This window comes from Triturus cristatus, chromosome 8 (genome assembly GCF_964204655.1).
Source record: "Triturus cristatus chromosome 8, aTriCri1.1, whole genome shotgun sequence".
Classification (NCBI taxonomy): Eukaryota; Metazoa; Chordata; class Amphibia; order Caudata; family Salamandridae; genus Triturus; species Triturus cristatus.
In genome coordinates this window covers 804,210,421-804,231,211 of record NC_140591.1, presented here as the reverse complement: position 1 = coordinate 804,231,211, position 20,791 = coordinate 804,210,421, and the positions used below count along the sequence as shown (strand labels likewise).

The 20,791-nt window shown below is 42.3% G+C and overlaps 1 protein-coding gene across 6 annotated transcripts in view; it reads right to left on the bottom strand.

Annotated features, from left to right (window-relative positions):
- Window positions 1-20,791, bottom strand: part of UBAC2 (UBA domain containing 2) — a 698,660-nt gene that overhangs the window by 621,497 nt on the left and 56,372 nt on the right. For all 6 annotated transcript variants that reach the window (XM_085622247.1, XM_085622244.1, XM_085622245.1 and 3 more), the window contains exon 3: window positions 3,865-3,984. In XM_085622247.1, coding sequence (XP_085478373.1) covers window positions 3,865-3,984 — 120 coding nt within the window. The remainder of the gene's footprint in view (window positions 1-3,864; window positions 3,985-20,791) is intronic.

Below are 20,791 nucleotides of genomic sequence, written 5' to 3'. Positions count from 1 at the left end.
AATAAATTAAATATTTTAGATTACAAGCTATACTTCAAAAAAAAAATCACAACAATTATTGTAACATCTAAATGTACTATCTTTACTAATCCAAAGTACATCACAAATTAGATATTTTTTAACTATATGTATGTAAACAATATTAAATAAAACTGTTATTTAAAAACATATTATATACCCAAAACAAAATCCAATATTTTTGCCCACAATATTCTGTGGAACAATATGGTTATATTAACACTATACGTTACAGGATATTTAGGTATCATGATATTAACAAATCGATATGTTGCGCAATCACCCAATCAAAGCAAACAAACATTTCTAGAGCACCGAATAACCCATAGAGCAATAAGGCTTGTTTTTCCAAACATAAAAAATCAAACAAGTGAGTTTTCAGCGTCTTCTAATATGGGAAGAGGTAAATGAATCAGACGCATATCATCTGCGAGAGAATTCTAAAAGAAGATGTCAATTACTGGAAAAGATATCTCACTCGCAATTTTCTTAAGAACCTAATCGGTGGTGGACCCAGAAAACGGTTATCAGCTGTTCTCTAGGTTCTCCTGAGAAAGTAAGGAGTGAAAACCTGCTTCAAATAATCTGGGCTCATCAGCCGATAATAGGTTGTTTCCGGTGACAAAGTGTGTATGGAACCCACCAGTCCTCAAAAAAGTCATAAAAATGACACCAGACATGCCGGTCTAGTGACTTGCCTAATCTATTCAACCTAACTGTAATGTGCTTGTCCCATAAACCGGCCTCAAACTGTGTGATTCTAGGCAAATATATTATTTTAGAGTTGCCTTTTTCTTCATTATCACGTATAAGAGCACCTTCAACTACTGTGAGTTCAGGATTTCTGCTGTACAAAAAACGTTTGCTCTGTGCATAATAAAAATCTAGCCCACATATAGGATACACATAACCCATGACATGCCTCTTAGTTCACTAATGACATTGTCATCTGAACGGGGACAGGAATGTTTCTTAGTTAATGGTTAAATACACTCACTTCTAATAAATACATTACTAAAGCATGATGTGGTAGACCACTGTTATTTATAGACAGCTCATTTTCCATTAAAATGGGCACAAATATTCCCCTTAACGTGCAATTTTATTGATAAAACTATATAGCATATAAACAGTAATGTGTGGAAATTTGGTTTCAGAAAAATATTTATCATTTGCACATCACCAAGTTTAATGTTCTGATTTGTTTTGATCGTCTTTGCTTCCATCACACGGAATTAGAAAAAATGTGTGCTTCAAATTTCTGAAATATATTTTGAAATATTTGTACAGTTCATTTATAGTTATTTAAATGATGTGTGTTAGAAACAAATTACATTCTACAGTCTTTCCTTTCACAATTGTTTAAAACACGATTGTCAGACAGTTCACTTGACAAAATCTTCCACCTTTTCAGTCAGAGAAAGAAAAGTAAACACCAACCTCCAGGATAAAATAAGCAGCAAATTGTAAAAAGACATAAGCTGACATTTGACCTCTGTCTTTGAACACAGTGCAAATGTGACAAGATAAAAGCAAGATTTAAAGGCATCTTTATGGTTTATTAACCATCTAAGTAAACAGAACCCCTGTTCTTTGTAAGCTCGCCAGAATGGGCCACTAGGCCCTAAAAATAGCTCGCCTTGATAACATCTAACTCGCCATAGTGAGTCGGTGATTTGATTTCTCTAGGCCTACCCGCGTTGGGCATACCTATCGCACTTATAGCATCACACTGAAGTATACAACAAAGTGATGGATGGAATGCTTGCATTTATTACACCCACAGGTAATTAGTTAGGCAGTATTCCAGTCTATTATATTTGGCACACCATGCCACCTCAGTTTGGACTTAGCCATAAGCAAATCAATCTTGACCCTGCTCAAATGGTAACAGTCCAGCCCGAACTGCGAGGTCAAGTTCTCCCTGAACCAGAAGACAAGCAACATAGGACCAATTTTGCCTTTATTAGTGCACATCAGCCGGGTATGGGTTGGTTCCAGTGGTGCAGTGTGTACCGGACCCACGTCTGGACATACCCAACCCACTTAGGACATTACACTGAAGTATAGAAAACGTGATGGATGAAATGCTTGAATTAATCAAAGCCACCAGCAATTACTAGAGGCCGAATCCTAATCCACCGTTCTTTTGCACACCATGCACCTCAGTTTGGACCAAGCCCTGATATAAGCAGGTGAGCCACGTGTGACCAAGAAATTAACAGCTGCTGTGAGCTCTTGTCCCACAGGAAAAGCATTATGCCTTTAAAATGGAGGCTCTGTACGGTTGAAAGCACAGCCCACTAGTGAATGTGAACGCTTCCTGGTCCAGCAGCCGAATAAGTCAGTCATCAGATGACATATCGAGAGGGGCCCTGCTCAACCACAAGTGAACCATACAAGCAGGGACACAGCAGCCAGGCATGGAGGAGCTCAGCAGTTTGTGCCTACAGCAAGGCCGCAAGTGTTTCACTGATGAGTACTATAGTAACCTTTCACCCTACTTTATAGGGGAATGCCACGGGCTGCTGGCTGGAACAGAAGCTTTACACGCACTATCATCCCTCATCAAGACAGCATCGCTAATGGTCATTTTTATCTGGACAACTCTTAAAAGCATTCATTGGTCAACAAACAGACCGAATAGGATAAATATTCGCAGGCATACTGTTACAAGGATTGGCCAATACAAAACAAAGCATGTTGACATAACAAACACTAGAGCAGGCCACTGGTCAAAAAGTTGAAAACCGAGAAAAGGCATGCTTTTTTCAACAAACAAAAAAATTAAGCATACTTTCTACAAGGTAAAGCTAACAATAGAAACATTAAAGCATCTGTGCACCGCAGAGCGGGACGGTGGCAACAATAAGAAGCAACTACAGGATATGGCAGATGGGCAAGCAACAAGAAAGAAAGGATCTCTATACGAGCAGTGGAAGGACAATTATAAAACAATTAAACAGTACTTGGTCCATGCTTCATCAATAAACAAACACACAAAGAAAAAGAAAGAGGAGCCAAGGCGCTTCATATGAGAAGCAAAGAAAAGAGTGACAATGAAGCACACCAATGGTATGTAATGGGTGGACTAAAAGACCATTTTAGGAGGTTTTTTTATTTTAAAGAAACAAAGGTTTGTCACAAGCGACTGCGAGATCTCAGGCGAGACCTAAAAAGATCCCTCTGGCACATCACAGTGCAATAAGATGGACTTACCCAATTCCTAGCCCAGAATATACTACATCCAGTATTGTGATATTAACATCAACCAGCACCGCCTCTCTGGGGGTGAAAGCCCAATTGTTTACCACACAAAACAAAATTTCGATTAATGTGGTCCTGAAGCTGTGATGTACTTGCTTTTTTCTACACATTTAGCAACAAGGGTATTTGAGATGGGAGTGACATTTTTGGAAATCCAGCAAGTCAAGACCAATTGTTTTGCAGGAGAGACATGTTCCATGCTGCTTTCACAACCACCAAGATCATTCCATTTTAAAGGAACTGTCTAACATTAACCAAAAGAATAGAGCTACTTGTTTACAAACCTCCTTACAAAATATGGTAGGGCACAGGTTTCCAGGACACTGGGGAAAAAAGCTCTGATGCAGAAAACTCTCTAATTTTGCAACACATATTGTATTGTAGCATTTGTATAATGCTTTTTCTAGCATTACAAGGCCAAAAGCATATAATATAGCTCCAAACAATAGATTTCTTTGCATGACTGAGAATGAGGCGTGTGTTGTATTCAAACTTTGGACATGAGTGAAGTCCAACCGCAAGAGAGAAACAAATGATGCATTTAATTCATATTTTTAGAAGTTACCGAATAAGACTTACTGAAAATTTTCGGCTACCATACCGTCTTTCAAATATCCTGAAGTTATATACCAGTAGGCCACTGCAGAATGTATCTTTAAGGTCTAAACAAATTGTTCGCCCCAATAAAATTCTCCAAATCTGAAAAGAAAACCATACACAACATATTAGATTTACACCAATGCAGATTTCCTAACAAAAGGATTATTGCAGACATCATTGTTTTGAAATGGATAATGTTTAATATGGTGTGTGCATGGGAATAGAGCATAAGAAATGCTTTAAGAACACACACTATACACCCAAGTAACTAAACATGGACCTATGCTATGTGCCATTGGTGGCAGGGTGACAGTTTGAAAGGACAGAGCATTTGTAAAAGATATACCACTTGCCAAGTTCAAATGCATACCTCAAATTCGGGCAGGGTCAACTTTATAAGGAGAAACTGGCATGTATTAATAAACAGCACTGGCAGAGCGAGCGGGCTTTTCAAATAAGTGCTGGATTAAGGGAAGAGGACAGAAAGCTATACCTATTGCTTTTTATCCATCTGAGGTGTGTTTATTTAGTACTAGATTGGCGGAGGGAGAACCTTGCAAGGTTAAGGAAGTGTTTTTATAACTGAGGTAGTGTCCCTAGGTCTAAAGTTGTGGTTAGTGTGGAAAAGGTGAGAGACCAATCATGAAACTTGACAACATACCAAACCATGACTGCACCATTCAGTTAGAGTTGGAAAATTAGATTTCTAGTGTGACCAGTGGGAGGCAAGCGTACAAACTAACTAAATCCTATGCCTACTTGGTGTTCTGAAAGTCAGTGGAAAATATTGACCAATGCAATGCTTTCAGCAATGTATTTACCTGAGTGAGTGAAACAATTGACACTGCAGATGAGCATTGTAGACCAGACTGCATGATAAAAAAAACACAGGTTTCCCAAACACCATCAAGAGGAAGCTTTACAATGTACTTTGTATTGTTAAAAGTGATGTCACTGAGTCCTGAGGATGGAATTGGTGAAGTCATATTTGATGAAATCACTTATGCCTTAAAAATGTAACTTAAAATGTGTTCAGTGACATCATTTGAGGTGTTATCAATAATGCAAAGTGTGAGATGCAAGTATTAAAACCGTTAATGGCAATATTTTAGTGTTTTTTAAGTTTTGCACTGCATCGCTTTAACTGTTTCTAAGACTTTTAATAAACGTGAGCCAAAGTAACAACAGGTTAGCGGTAAAGATTTTTCAGTGATCTTTTATTTTAGTATGGTGTCTTTTAGTCCTAAGACCAAGAAAGAACTAATTTGGTATTGTGCAGCAAGCAAGAGAAGGTGCAGGGCCTGGCATTAGGCCTGCATTATCCACATCGCCAACTGGGCATAGCCTTTGGCCATGTGCATTGGGGAATGGATGCAGTTTGTTCTACAGAAAAACTCTGCCACTCAGCCTCCATATTTCTCATACTCTGGCTGGGTTTTGCTGGTGCTGGAGTTAAAAACATCTCCAAAATCCCACAAAAAGAGAGTTCACATTGCTTACTATGCACAACTGTTAGCTATGTACACTGGGGACTGAGTTCAGCTCATATAACTCCCCTATGACTTGCATGTTCTTCGGTTGTGCACAGCTGGTCTAAGAGGTAATATTACTGGGGCAAATTCACATGACCTCTGTCTGTACACAGCTGCCGCGGCCTTTTTTTACACTAACTCCCAAAATCGTGCGTCAACAGAGCATAGCCTTAGGCAGAGAGCACCAGATTCCGTCTGCAGTGCTCCACATCTACAAAAATACACAGATCTGGGCCAACTTTGGTGAAACACTTCAGTAAAAACTCAAGTAAGCATTTCAAATGAACTGCATTTACCATAATGCTATGGGGTGAACTATGTTGGGAGGTGAAGCAGTGTGCTCCCACCCCCTTCTGTTTGAAAAGGCTCCCTTGAGCCATTGAGCTGACGAGCTTTTGCAGATGCACCTGGGAGAGGTACTGAAGCCGGAAAGGATTGTGGTAGATTGCTCAGCAACCCCAGATCCATTTAGCTTTTTAGGTCGAGCTTAAGCAGCACGCAAGCACTGTCTGGAAGACCTGAAGTAAACACTGTACGGGGTGTAATACCGCCCACTGCTTGTGATTGGTTCACTGCAGTGTCTCTCTTGGTTGCAGCATCCTAAGTAGGTCACATAACAGAACGTCACTTCGGTTTTTGGCAGAGCAGCACCGCCTTACTTCAGTTTCCTTTCGCTGCAATTCATGATGTGTTGTTTCAGAGAACTACTTTTCTTCAACAATGGCGACGTGCCTTGCTCGTCGTGCACGGTGCGGCTTGTATTAAAAAACACTTTAACTCTCGTGACGGACGTCGCATTTTTTTTCTAACGAGTAATGTCGTTCACTATGGAAAGACGGATTACGCCCCAGCAACTACAGGGGTTACTTTATCATCTTGACGCCAAGCTCCCTCCACCACACTCAGCCTGCCTACGGGCTTGTCTACATCGGCATGGGGCGCAGAGTCCCACTGCTTCGCCAGCCCAAGATATGGGTTTTAAGAAGCGAATACAATCAATCAGCACCTCCACACTGCCTCCTGCCGGCCAACAGCGGCCCCCGTGCCCGACCTGCACCGAGGGCTACACTTCTGTGACACAGCTCTGCTGTCTGCCTGCCTTCCGGCCCCCACACTGTTCCCCGACAGAGCTCACAGTACGACAGATATGTGCGCCCAGCCGGGTGATTACATGCCGATGAGCCCCAGCAGCATGAATGCCTTGCAACAGATCCTGAGAGCTCTCCGGCCCACTCCAACCCCAGTGGCTAATAGATGTTATCTTCTCGTGACAGTTGCTTTCCCCATGGCTGCGGTGCAACACTATACTTGAAAATAGCAATCCCAAGCTGCCCTGCAGGGACTATATACACATGAGCCTGGCCATCGGCTCGAACACCAGCACCCCTCCAAATGGCTACTTGCCAGTCAGTGTGGCCAGTCAACCATCCTGCGCCTACTACTCCCTTTGGTGCTCCTTCAACCATCTACACCTCCCTGGTGGTGAGGACTCTACGTCTTCCGCCAGCAGCAACAGCCACCGGCAGTGACAGGGCAAATCTAATTTTATAGCGGTACACTATATTTGCACAATTCAGGTCTTCCATTGGTTCTAACATGAAGACTTAATTCCCTATGTACAATTTTTTAATGATATGTTCCATAAAGTGCGAAGTGCAAATTCATAGGGGCTTCTTTAACAATATATAATTCAAAAATACTAAAAATGCTTCAATGATATCGAAAAATACATTCTAACTAAGACTCTAAAAAATGTATTTTCAATGTTTTCAATGAGTACACGTTTTAAACATCCTAATACCTAATCACAAGAAACAAGGGTCAACCCCTGTCAAAATTATATATTTAAAATGTAAGCCCTTTCTTTCTCCTTATACAATTGATAGCCAGTAGGAATCTGCTAACACCAAACACAATGAGCTTGGAGCTATCAGTTTTGAATATGTGCAACATATCATTCTAAAATTCAGACTCTTGCCCAAAGGTTTTATCCATTTTCTTCTGGCATTTACGTATGCAGGGCAGAAAAATAAGACGTGTGCGATATTCTCCTTACCTCCTAGGTGGCATAAGGTACAATTACAATATTTTTCCCCATCCTGTGGCATTCCCCAATTTAGATGTAAAAGCCTTTATCTGGAGTGAACCGTATCTGATTTTCAGATATAATATCTTTGCCAGTTGGGGTTCAATTTCATCTAAAAACGGCTCAAAACAAGGAGTCGTTTTAAACATCAGGAATTGGGTTGTAAGGGTTCCTGATGTACAATTTAAAGTGACTTTGTGCCAGATAAAATTCCAATAAACGGTCTTAATTTCCCGCTTTGAGTCCGGCGTCAGCATGCTCGGGTTTTCCCAGAATCTGCTCAGGCCTAAATCAAAAAGCCACTTACGGATATAAGCCAGCCAGGGAAAAGTGACATGAATGTCAAGTGTCAACAGTTCACTCAATGTTTGTCTGTAAGTTTGTAATTCCTGGGTGGTCCAGAGTCTGACCCAGTATGACAGTCATTCAGATCGTCTTATGTTCAAGTCGTTTTATACCCAGGTCATACATTAAAGGGATCCCAGGGGTATTTTGGGGAAGGGCCATAAACCTTCTAAAGACCTTATTTCCCCCCACAATTAAAGGGGAGAGGGTCCCCCCCCCCCCACAACTCTGAACCATACAAAGCAGCAGTTTGGGCTCTAGACTTATAAACTTCCAAGGCTGGAGTAACAGCCTTTGTCATTGTCGCATATAGTTTCTTTATATCTGGTGCTGAATTTTGCAAAAAGATAGGTTTTGATTTCTTTATCTGTGGGTTCCATGAGAGTTTTGAATCAATGGTTACCCCAAGATAAACTAAACTAGAAACACGCTCTAAGGTCACTCCATTCAGCACTATATTGTTTTTGAAACATTTATGGTGTCTTATGGACATATATTTAGTTTTAACTGGGTTAATTTCCAAACCTTTTGACTTACAGTATTTATTAAGCGTATTTAAAAGATTTTGCAGGCCCTTTGGGGTTTGAGACAACAAGGTTGTGTCATCTGCGAATGTTAACGCACAGATGCGAGTCCCTCCAAGTTTTGGGGAATCATGTTGGGATTTTTGGGGGAACTGAGCCATGTCGTTAACATATAAAAGGAACAGGGTTGGCGCCAGGACACAGCCCTGGCGCACACCTCTCAACTGGTATCTCGTATGTAAGTTCCCCTCCTTTGCCCCAACGGACTTTTGCAAAATTGCCCTCATGAAGCCTTATCAGCCGATCTAAGATCTCCATTGGTACCCCCTGCTGCAACAAATTTGTCCATGATAAATCTCTAGGGATTGAATCAAATGGAGCTTTTAAGTCAATAAAGGCAACATATGAGTGGCCAGATCTCAACTTTGTATATTTCCAGGCTATAGTTACAAGCCTAAACACTTGATCGATCATACTGGTTTTTCTTCTAGTCGTTTAGCTTGTCCAAGATTTGCTTGGTATAAACCTTTTGCATTATATCTATCAGACTTATAGGTCTGTAGTTAGCGGGATCAACCCTGCTACACTTCTTCTGAATCGGGATGCTCTCCGCTCCCTTCCAGGATTCCGGAATGGGTTGCCCCCTAGCAATAGCATTACATAAGAGATTTATTAATGGAGCCCACACCTCTGGTGCATGTTTAAAAAGGTCCCCTGGTATCTTATCGGGACCTGGGGCTTTAGATGTCTTAATGGCAGCTATAGCAAGTGTGGTATATTCAATGTTAAAGTGTAATGGCACAATCTCATCTGAGGTCATGAGCCCCTCAATACTGCCTGAGGAATCTCTGACCATCGCAATTGGGGGGGGCATATAAATTAGCAAAATGTCTCTGCCATATGCAAGGATCTAAGTTGTAGTCTTGGACCGGATTACTTATTTTGTTACCAAGGGCTATAATCCGCCAGACCAAGGACTGGTCACCGGCCTTTGAAGCTATTATCAGGTCCTCCCAACTAGCATCTTCCCAATGTCTACGGGCTATTTTCAAGGTTTTATTATATGCATTTCTTTCATGTCTAATCATGACTATCTCTTTGGTTTGTAAGGCCCTAATAAGGCGTTGTTTGGCCACTACACATTCTTTGTTAAACAATGGACTAGACAACCGAATTTTACTCCTATGATTAGTCTTCCCAGTCTGGGATTTAGTTAGGTAAGGTTTTATATTTTCTACCAACTTCTGATGGATCTGTGTTATAGGTATATTTCCAGGACTGACTTGACTCTAAAAAAGAGGTTAAAAGGTAACTAAAAATATTATATATATAAGTAAGGGGTTCTATTTGTTCCAGTATAGATGGCCATTTTATTGCCCTCCTGTTGTTGCTCACTAAGGGCAGTATATTATCTATACTCGGTTCAGATTGTCTAGATGAGTGTAACAGAAACCATTTTCCTGAAAGATCTAAACACAATGGGAAATGGTCGCTTTCTCTTCTATCGTCAACTTTAAAGTCCTGTACATAGGCCCAACGGGCTACACTTATGATATCTATACGGAATGAGGACTAACCTCTCGAGAAGGTATTTAAGCATTCAAGATCTGAAGGGGATCTACCATTAAAAGACCATAAGCCTTTCTCTATGGTGAAGTGAAATATTTGCATTGCAGAAACAGTACACCCCACCGTCTTTTCTACCATGAGAAGCGGGATCCCCATTGCTAGATCTTCTTCCTCAAAAATGGTATCTAATCCCGACAAGGGTTCGTAACAGTAATTAAAGTCACCCCCAATTATAACGGGCCTGTTTGGTTTGATGGATACAAGGACTTCCTCCAATTGCTGTATTAATGGGGATTGTTTCGAACGCTCCCTTGGTCTTATATATATATTAAAACGATACATCCGAGACTTGTTTGGGATCTTTAATTTTAAGCCCAGGATATCATTTGAATCAGTGAGTATAATTTCTATAGTTGCATTTATATGGTTTTTTATCCAGATTAGAAGACCACCTGACGGTCTTCCTCTGTTTTATTGTTGGGCCTCTATGCTGAATGTTCTGTAGCCTACTTTATATAATGGCTCCCTCGCCCAAGTCTCTTGAAAAATACAAATATCTAAATTACCAATATAATCCTGCCAATCAGGTTCTTGAAGTTTTTTTGGGAGACCCGCTATGTTCCAACTCATTCTGATGTTGAGTATGTTCGCTTATTGGTAGAATGATCAAGTTTAAATATGCAATCAAGCCCTTCGGACTCAAGAATATGAATTACCTGACTTCCATCAAGGTCTTTCCCTTCATAATATACATCCAAACAAAGTTGATCATCCATTTCTATTGCATGTTGGTTCCTAGCTATTGGACTCGATATACTCCCCACTGTAGGATAAGATTTTGCCTGCTGATTCAGTCAATCTACGGCTTCAAGATTGTTTTGCCCCTTCATAGCTTGTGGGGCAGTTTTACATCTATCTATACAGGTTTTGTTCTGCCTAAAGCAAATTTTAGAGTTAAAGGAAGAATGAGTTTGTAGATTCATATTTATTAAGTTATCAGCAATAGTTTTTTAGTACAATGTTAATTTTACATCATCCATGTTCCCCTCTTCTTGCTGTATCCGTTCAATATTGTTTATATCAGATATAATTTCAGAAAGGCACTGCCCTTTAGTTCTAATCCAATGTGTTACTTTGTTTATGAGGGAGTCCTTGTCTTTCCTAGTATCCGGCTTTAATCTTGGAACATTGGTAAGAAACACATTATAAGGGTTTGGCTTTCCCAGGGTCGAATGGTGAATTGCCTGGTAAAGTTCCTGTTTCTGTTCGAGACCACTATACTCCCTCCCATTTCCCTGGCTAGCTTGTACCGGCCTGTAAGGTCACAATACACCATTCTCCAGGGAGCAGTGTGCCAAGCCTCTGCTCCCATTCTTATCTCTGCCTTACAGGACCTAATTAAATTCCCAACTTTTAAAAAAAGTACTGAATTTGCTTCCCACGGCAAGGTTTCTGCTGCTGGATGCTTCAAAATATTCAAATTATCCAACTAAAGTGTGTGAGTGAGGGGAATGCAAACACAAGCAAAAATACCTTCTGCCACTTCAGTACTAGCTTGTTGCTTCCTGTTCCTTGAGCGCCTAAAAATGCAGCTTGTGAGTGGTCAGTCGGCACACCAATCATCTGTCTCTCTAATAAGCTGGTGGTTACCGGAAGCAGGAGGCTTCCCCCCACCTTTAACTCACAAACCCATCCCCAAAAGTTGCAAATAAATATAGGAGTAGACCCCATAACTCCAACAGGGCAGACTGCTCTTTAACTTACAAGCTAAAATGCTCTTGTTATCCACTGGTTAATGTGCAATTTATGGTGTGTAGGGTGTTTTTCATATAAATCGTGAAGGATCTGTGGCCCAAGTCACAGCTGGAGGAGCCCTGCCCCTGCATGTTTGAAATCTGTGCCAATGCGTATATACAACTCGCAGTTAACAAGCTGAGCCCACAGGCTTCGCTGCACATTCTGTTGCTGTACTTGCCGATTAATATGTTGTGTGTATTCTTTTGGAAATCACCCACCGATATAAGAACTACAGTGTTTTGCTGACTTTATTGTTGTTAAAAGCCTCCGGGTGCCTGGATTCCCATGTGTATTCATTGCTAGAATTCCCAAAGCACACACTGTGAAAATGTTTCGCAAAATGGTGTCCCTGCAAAAGGTCGGTTTCGACTACCTGTGCCACATCCCTGTGATTCCCACAATGTTTGGAGAGTCTTGGAACACCACGTGGCTGCTGATGTCCCTGGTATCAACTGGTTATGCTGTGCTGAACCAGGATGTTACCAAACTTTTTTTTTTTTAGAGAAGCATTTGCAATGCAGTAAGTCTTGTATTTACGCGAGTTTGAGCTACTGACATTGCAAATAACAATGCCTTTTATTTTTATTTTCGTTTTTAAAACAAATAAAAGGCATTGTCATTTACAATTCCCATAGCTTAAATTAGTGTAAATGCGTGACCTATTACATTGCAAATGCTTGCTATCTCTACTGATGATGGATAATATCCAGAAACACGTGTCAGTACTAACCTGCACCAACTTTGGTGAAACACATCAGCAAAAACCCAAGTAAGCATTTAAAATGAACTGCATTTACTATAATGTTAAGGGGTGAACCGTGCTGGGAGGTGAAGCAGGGTGGTCCCACACCCTTATGATTGATCAAAAATGGTTAGACATAGTGGAGCCACTGAGGAGGTTTGGGCCTCACTTACTTTGCCCTATGTTTGTAGTCCAAATAGAACACAAACTACTCAAATGGTTGATGGTAATGAAAGGTTAGAATCCCAAGTTGCTAAGGGGTGAACTGCGCTTGGATGTGAAGCAGTGTGCTCCCATCCCGTTCTGTTTGAAAAGGTTCCCTTGAGCTGATGAGCTTTTGGAGATACACCTGTGCGCCTGTGAGAGGTACTGAGATCTGAAAGGATTGTGGCAGTTTGCACAGCACCCCCAGATACATTTCGTTTTTTATCTCTACTGATGAAGGATAATATCCAGAAACACGTGTCAGCACTAACCTGCATCAACTTTGGTGAAACACTTCAGCAAAAACTCAAGTAAGCATTTAAAATTAACTCCATTTACCATAATGCTAAGGGTTGAACTGTGCTGGAAGGTGAAGCAAGCAGTGTGGTCCCATCCCCTTCTGTTTGAAAAGGCTTGCCATTGAGCTGACAAGCTTTTGGAGATGCACCCGTGCGCCTGTGAGAGGTACTGAGAACTGAAAGGATTGTGACAGCCTGTTCAGCAACCCCAGATAAATTTCGTTTTTTTATCTCTACTGATGAGGGATAATATCCAGAAACACGTGTCAGCACTAACCTGCATCAACTTTGGTGAAACACTTCAGCAAAAACTCAAGTAAGCATTTAAAATTAACTGCATTTACCATAATGCTAAGGGGTGAACTGAGCTGGGAGGTGAAGCAGTGTGCTTGCTCCCATCCCCTTCCGTTTTAAAAAGCTCAGTTGGGAAATTTTGCTGACAACCTTTTGGAGATGCATCTGTGCGCCTGTGAGAGGTACTGAGAACTGAAAGGATTGTGGCAGCTTGCTCAGCAACCCCAGATACATTTTGTTTTCTATCTCTTCTGATGATGGATAATATCCAGAAACACGTCAGCACTTACGTGCACCAAACTTTGGTGAAACACTTCAGCAAAAACTCAGCATTTTAAATGAACTGCATTTACTATAATGTTAAGGGGTGAACTGTGCTGGGAGGTGAAGCAGTGTGGTACCACACCCTTATGATTGATAAAAAATGGTGAGCCATAGTGTAGGCACTGAGGAGGTTTGGGCCTCACTTACTTTGTCCTATGTTTGTAGTCCAAATAGAACACAAACTACTCAAATGGTTGATGGTAATGAAAGGTTAGAATCCCAAGATGCTGAGATGGTCTACATCAATACAAGTCTTAGGGCCTGATTATGAGTTTGGCTGTCATAGTTCCACTGTCGAAGCTGCGTCTGATTCACTGCCGCACAGTTAGTGGTCTGACCTCCCAATTACGAGACATGCGGTAAGATGGATGAAACACCGCCACGGTCTCGCTGCCAGGAAATTCTGACCACGGCGGGATAGGCCAATGCACCTGTTGGAGGGCAGACTGCCAGAGTTACCGCCGGCCCAGTCACGACCTGTATCTCCGCCGACATGACTGTGGTGGTCCAACCACCACAAATGAGCTGGCAGAAAGGGAGAAATTGAAGGCTGAAATTCAGCTGCACACAGCTTTCCTCATCCTGGTCCGCCATGGAGCCGATTGCACACTTTCTACCACTGCTGCTCGATGATGTCCAAAACACACACTGTCGTGAACGCAACCGCTGGTAATTCACAATCCATTCCATTTCCATTGAGATTCCATTTAAAAGTCGCACAGCCTCTTCAGGTGTTTGGGGGCTTTGGCCCATAACAATTCTGGGGGTCCCTGTGCAGAACAGTTTGTCATGTATAAACTAAATTCACCTCACTGACGTCCTCTTTGGCCAGGTCACTGACACTGCACAGGTACACACTCCAAAATTGCAAATGTGTCCACATCTAATATTCATGGAAGGTGATTTGTGTTCTTCATATTGTAATACTACAGCAGCTCCTCACTTACAGAACATGAAATAAGCTTCATGACACCTTCCCATGTCTCACATGCCAGGTGCAGTTTCCAATATGAAATTGACATAAGTATGTATGTTTCATGAAACAGAAAGATACCGTACCTGCAAAATGTATGCAATAGACTCTCAAACATCACCCACATCATAAATAAGGTTGTGTAACATGTAAACAAAACAAAACTGTAGAAGTAGACTTTCAAGCTCATCATGGGCACACTTTCTGCATAACAGGTTTGGCAAATGAAACATTGGCAAATTAATACGATTGCAAATCAAAATTAATGGCGGAAAAAACTCGTAGAAAATCAAAATAGTGATTTATTCTCACTTTAGAGATACCTTTCTCTATTAGTCCAAAATAAATAGCTCAAAAACAAAGCCAAATGGGTGTCCATTTAAAAATTCAAAGTCTTGTTGACTCCTGTGCTGTGGCACGCTTGTCTCCAAAAACACTGCCAGGGAAAACTCCCCAAGAAGGGGCATCTATAGGGCAGTCTAGGAACCTCAATGTAGTCACTTGGGAGGAGTGTGGTCAGGATTCGGAGAAGTGGGTTTCGTTTTGGGAGGGGTGGTCCTGACTTTTAGAGGGATGTCTTTGATTTTGGAAGGGGATTTGAACTTCTAAGGAGTACGGCTGGGTTTAGTGGTGGTGGTTGTGGGGGCATCAGGTTTATAGGGATGTGTTGAGGTGTGGAAGAGGTCCTCTTGGTTTTGGGAGGGGGGTGTCGGCCGTGGCATGGGTAAGGCCATGGGTAAATAGGAAGCTCTCTTGGGGAGACTGGGTAGGTGGTATGTAGGTAGTAGGGCTTGGGAGATACAGGGAGTGGATTTGGCAGATATGGAGGTGTATGTTGTTGGTGCAAGTGTGCGTGGGTCTGATGTAGGTTGTGTTTGTGCTGTGGGTGTCTGTTGTGTGGGTGAGTGTGGACGTTTGCCTTTTCTGGCTGAAAGTGCTGTGGACGTGCTTGGTATGCTGGCTGTGGTGGATGTGTCTGGTGGTGTGGTGTCTGGTTGTAAGATGGGTGTAGTGGATCTGTCAGGTGGTGTGGGTGTGTTGTGTGGAAGTATGATGGGGATGGGTCTGTGGGTGCGGCTATGGTGTCTGGAGGAATGTTTAAAGAGGTGGTTGTGAGGGCATTCGTGTTTGGTGAGTGGATTTGTGACTGTTTTTTCTGGTGTTTGTGTGTGCGGCTTATGTCTGTTGAAGTGTGCCTGTGTTTATGTTTGACTGTGCTTTGTTGAAGTGTGTGTGTGTGTGTGTGTGTGTGAGAATGTTTGAGTATGCTTGGGATAGGCATGGGAATACTGAGTTTGGATGGGAAAGAGGCAGGGGGTGGGGCAGAAGTTTGGGATAGGTGGAAGGCAGTCATGAGGTAGGAGGTCAGAGCCTGAACATATCTCTGTAGGGTAGACATAGCACTGTGGATGCCTTGCAGGGAAGCCATAACCTCTTGCAGTTGGCTGCCCCCCTGGATGGCAGGCAGTAGTGCTGTGTGCCCTCCAGAGATGTTCCTCAGGAGGCCAACAACCCACTTACTCAGGGCAGTGGCGATGGGTGGGGGGGTCAGGGGCTGGGGTGCCTGGAAAAGGAGATGGCTGCCCTCTTAGGGCAGTAGGCCCGGACAACTGTGTGGGGAGCAACAGGGAGAGTGGAGATGGAACTGGGGTGGCAGGCAAAGATAGTGTTGGGACAGTTCCTGTCTGGTCCACCACCACTAGGGAGTGTCCACTGGATCTTGACTTTCAAGATGTTGTACTGAAGTCTATGTCCTCTGTTGCACTCCCCTCACCCTACGGGGCACTGGTTCCGTCGGTGTCCCGAGTGTCATGACTGGAACCACTGGGGTCAGCAACTTCCCCAACAATGTGGGCCTCATCTCCTCTGCTTGCCTGTGATGAGGCTGCAATGACATTGTAATTGGGTTTATTGCATCTGCCTAAACACACTTGACCAAGAACTTTCAACACACAACATTTTGAAAGTGCACAGATGACACTAGCTACAAGGTCCACTATATTGTCATCAACATTGGCATGCTGAATGCATGCTGGATGACCTGAGAACAGTTGCTCTCAGTGATGTCAAAACACAGGCAGCTCCAATTGCATAAGTGAACTTGTCTCTACTGAATCCCGATGTATGTACTCGGATAGTTTATCACCTTGTATATTTTTGCCCTTGTGGTATACCATAGTGACCTGATATCATCAAATATGATGGGCAGAATATTTATTAGCAACAGTATCTACCCAAGTTCCTGAATACAACAACTGGACATATACCCATGAAAATATCATGATGAAATGATGGTCAAGCAATACACCTATGTAGCTGCAATATGTGCAGTAGCAGAAATCAGGTAACATACAAACTCTTACCACACCGTTGATACTTACCAATTGAAACCTCTGCCCAAAAAGTGTAATGAAAGATGTGCATTGGCATCTTTGCTATGTATCACATGTAGCACAGTAAATGCAAACTGGACACAATGTGGGGTAAAATCTGTGGGAGAGTGGACCACAAATATTCCCAGCATAAGACAACACCTCGGCCTAGGAACATCCCCAATCCAGTTTGGTACTGCTGACCCCACCATTCTTACACTGCATATCTAAAAGCCAATAGACAATTGAAGGTTGTTGAGGCTCAGTGAATGTACATAACAGAAAGAGGCGGCTTCACTATTGTCATAATGGGAAGGCACATCAAAGTACCTCTTTTATAGCTCAATCACAAATTGCCTTATAATACTGATTGTAGACACTTGCATATGATCCCTACACTCTCTGATGCATGACACCAGTAAGTGAATATACATTCACAAATCCACATGTGCATTTCGCATCACTGAAAACTCCCACATCTATGCCATGGAAGTACCAATAGTGACAAATCACTGTAAGCTTACCTCTCATGTCCTACATTGCTACATCATGTGGATCTGAGAAATGACAATGAGTAATGCCGTAGTGTATGTGTCACCCACCCACCAATGTGCACACAGTCCAATCTGTGATAACACAAACTGTATACCCATCACAAAAGACAGTTTCCTAATACAGACTGGCCTACAGATGCATTTCTGAAGGATTCAGACATGAACCTATGTAGACACTCAGATCAGGTATGCAAAAGTAGTGCACACGAAAACACAACAGGAAAAGGTACAAATGCTAACATATAGGCACCATTACTGATGGCACCTGTGAGGTTGGCACTCTCATGTCACTGCAGATTCCCAATTTATTGATGGTAAGTATTGCCCAGTCACTGCATCCAATGCCCACTGTTTGCCATGTCACATGGCAGAGGGCCACCAACACATGTGAGACTGTAGTGACGGAATATCACTCCTTACACAATGAACACAAGTGGAGAGGATGTGGTCCGACGGCTAGAGCGGTCGATCTCGAAGCTGGGAAACTGGGTGTGAGTCTCCGCAGGGACGCTCAACATCCTGTGATTCTGGGCAAATCCTTTAATCTCCCTGTGCCTAACAAAATGAATGTGTCCGTTTGTAACACAACTGGTGCTCATGCAAAGCGCTCCGATACCTTCTCGTCGAGTTAGCGCTATATAAAACTAAAAAAGAAAAAAGAAAGAAAAGTGGCCTGTTTGGTACAAGTGTCACCCAGAACATCAAAGGACATGAGGTGATTTGTCACTATAGTCAGCCATGTGTCTACTCAAGACAGTAAATTGGGTGTGGACTGGACTCTGCTATGTTCCTGGTAATAAAGACAATAGGCACAGCAGCATGCAACAACTACCAGACCTACACAGTTACTCTTCTTGTGCACTGCACATGGGCCATCCCCAAAATTGATGGAAAAATGCATGCCTGTAACACATAAAGTTGGCAATGTAACATGCCTACATTATCTAAGCAGCCCACTAACATCACGTGGGGCCATCCTACATGTACTGTGATGTGAGGTTCTATGAAACATAAAACACCATTGTGACCCACTTAAGGGTAAACTACTTTTACATGACTGTACAGATCCTTTTACAACCAGGCCCATTGACCTGATACATACGGTACATATACAGCCTGGTACCATAGTATAGACTACATCCTAACACTTCGGTCACAAAGAAAGGGCTGGAATGTGTGTCACTAAGAGCTTCCTGTCTGGGGATGTGGACTACTTAATGGAATGTCATACTACGTATGATTGAGTTTATGTGGCATGTTCTGTCATCACAGAACACACCTTTTTCCGTATATAGCACTGTCACAGAGATAATATCAACATAACATTGTATTTCTTGTTTGTACTGTTTATTGTCACATATATGGTGATTCACATATCTATTTCACTTCAGAAGTAACCAACTATCTGCACTGGTATCGTGTCAAATGTGAAATAGGCCTGTACAGTGCAAGCCTGACTTTTGGACAAGTGTCAAAAGGCCTGTGGGAATAAGGGGCCTGTCACAAGTAAATGACACACATTTTCAATGTGGGTCAATGGAAAGAAGTATCAGGTCTGGGAGTTACCTCAGTCACCATTCCAAATGTAGATCAAGTAATAGCAATCAGGGCTACTATTTGTTCAGAAATTCTCATTTGGGGAACATCCAAAGATCTGCAGGTCTACAGGGAGATTACCCTGTGCATCAGAGGTACTGCCACAGCTCATTGACAGACCTTGCTCTCTGCATACCGAACATTATGTTCTGACATGAACATAACCTTTCCACCACTGAATTTCATGAAAGCACATCTAATGGGCATCCGAAACGTGACCTCATGGTTGTGTGGCACTCTGAAGATGTCTGGGAGGCATAGCTAGCTCCCAGACAACGTTTTCGTGAGCCCTGATCTAGGCTGAGTGATATGTGGGACTGTACACATAGCTAACCTCATCCTCAACTGCTTCTTAACGTATACATACACAACTCATGCCGTAAAGCCTGTACATTACTGAGCACATTTACCATGATCTGATTAACAAACAGGTCTTATGTACCATGATACGTATAAATGCATAGATATGTCCATGCAACACAGGTAAAATCTAGGGCTTACCACACATCACAATGATAATGTTAGGTACACAATATACAGTGCGCCACAATCGATTACAGCATTGACTGATGTAGAGACCACAAAATGTTACAAGATAGTTCAGGATTCACCCTGGGTCTCAGAGGTACGTTGTAGCATGTGGGAATGTAAAGGATGAAGTTAATCAGAGAAAAATCTATGTAAAATGGGTACCTGTTTTCTTGGTGAGCCACAGAGCTGGCCATAAATGGGAAGCACCTCATCTACCAGTGTTTCGAACTCCTCTGGAGAGAATTCAGGGGCCCTCTCACCGGTATGGCCTGGCAGGATTGCTCCCAGAGGTGGCAAAAAGCAGCTAAAATGGAGGTGTTGTTGATACCAGAAGTGTCTGGAGGCAAGTGAGCTATTTTTCAAACCACTGCGTACATGTATGCGATCATCAGCGAAGATAGACACAGCCATTGGCCCTCTACCATCACAATCACCAACAATAGCCTATGGATGTGTGCGTCGTGGAGGAAACCACCCACCATGTGGTCAACTTCCACTGGCGGTGGCAGTTTCATATTGTCCAATATGAAAGGCCAGGCACCCCCATTTTAGCGATTGTAAGTACAGTATAGGTGAATGTTAAGTGCGTCACCATCACACCAAATGAGGGCTGGCATGTTTAAAGAAGGCCTACACCATTGCCATGTGATTTCCATGACATAATTCATCTGTGTAGTGCATTACTGTGCATAAATTAAAAATGTGTGAGATGCACTGTACACCGCAGTTGATGGTTTTTCCTAAAAATAACACTATTGTGCTAAGACAGGTCTGAATGTATTATTTGAATGTGAAGAACACAATGGGAATTATTGGTGGATGTTGGACAGAAGACAATTATCTTGTGGATTATGTGTCTTGTTTTCTTTACTAGTTATGTGTTGCCACACTAATTTTGGGTGACTCATCACATATGTTACTGTGGACATTGCGTCCAATCTTACAAAACTGTTTTCACTCCATACATAGGTACCCTAGGAGAGGGAGGAGAACACATCCTCCAGTGTACCGTCCATTTCCAGACCATGGAAGAAAGGGATGCAATAAAGAAGTTCTGTTTGAATAGGCAAACAATACAGGATTTGTATCATCAGTTGGAGCCTGATTTCCATCCTTAAATCATTAATCCTACATCTATCCCACCCCATGTGAAAGTTATAGCAG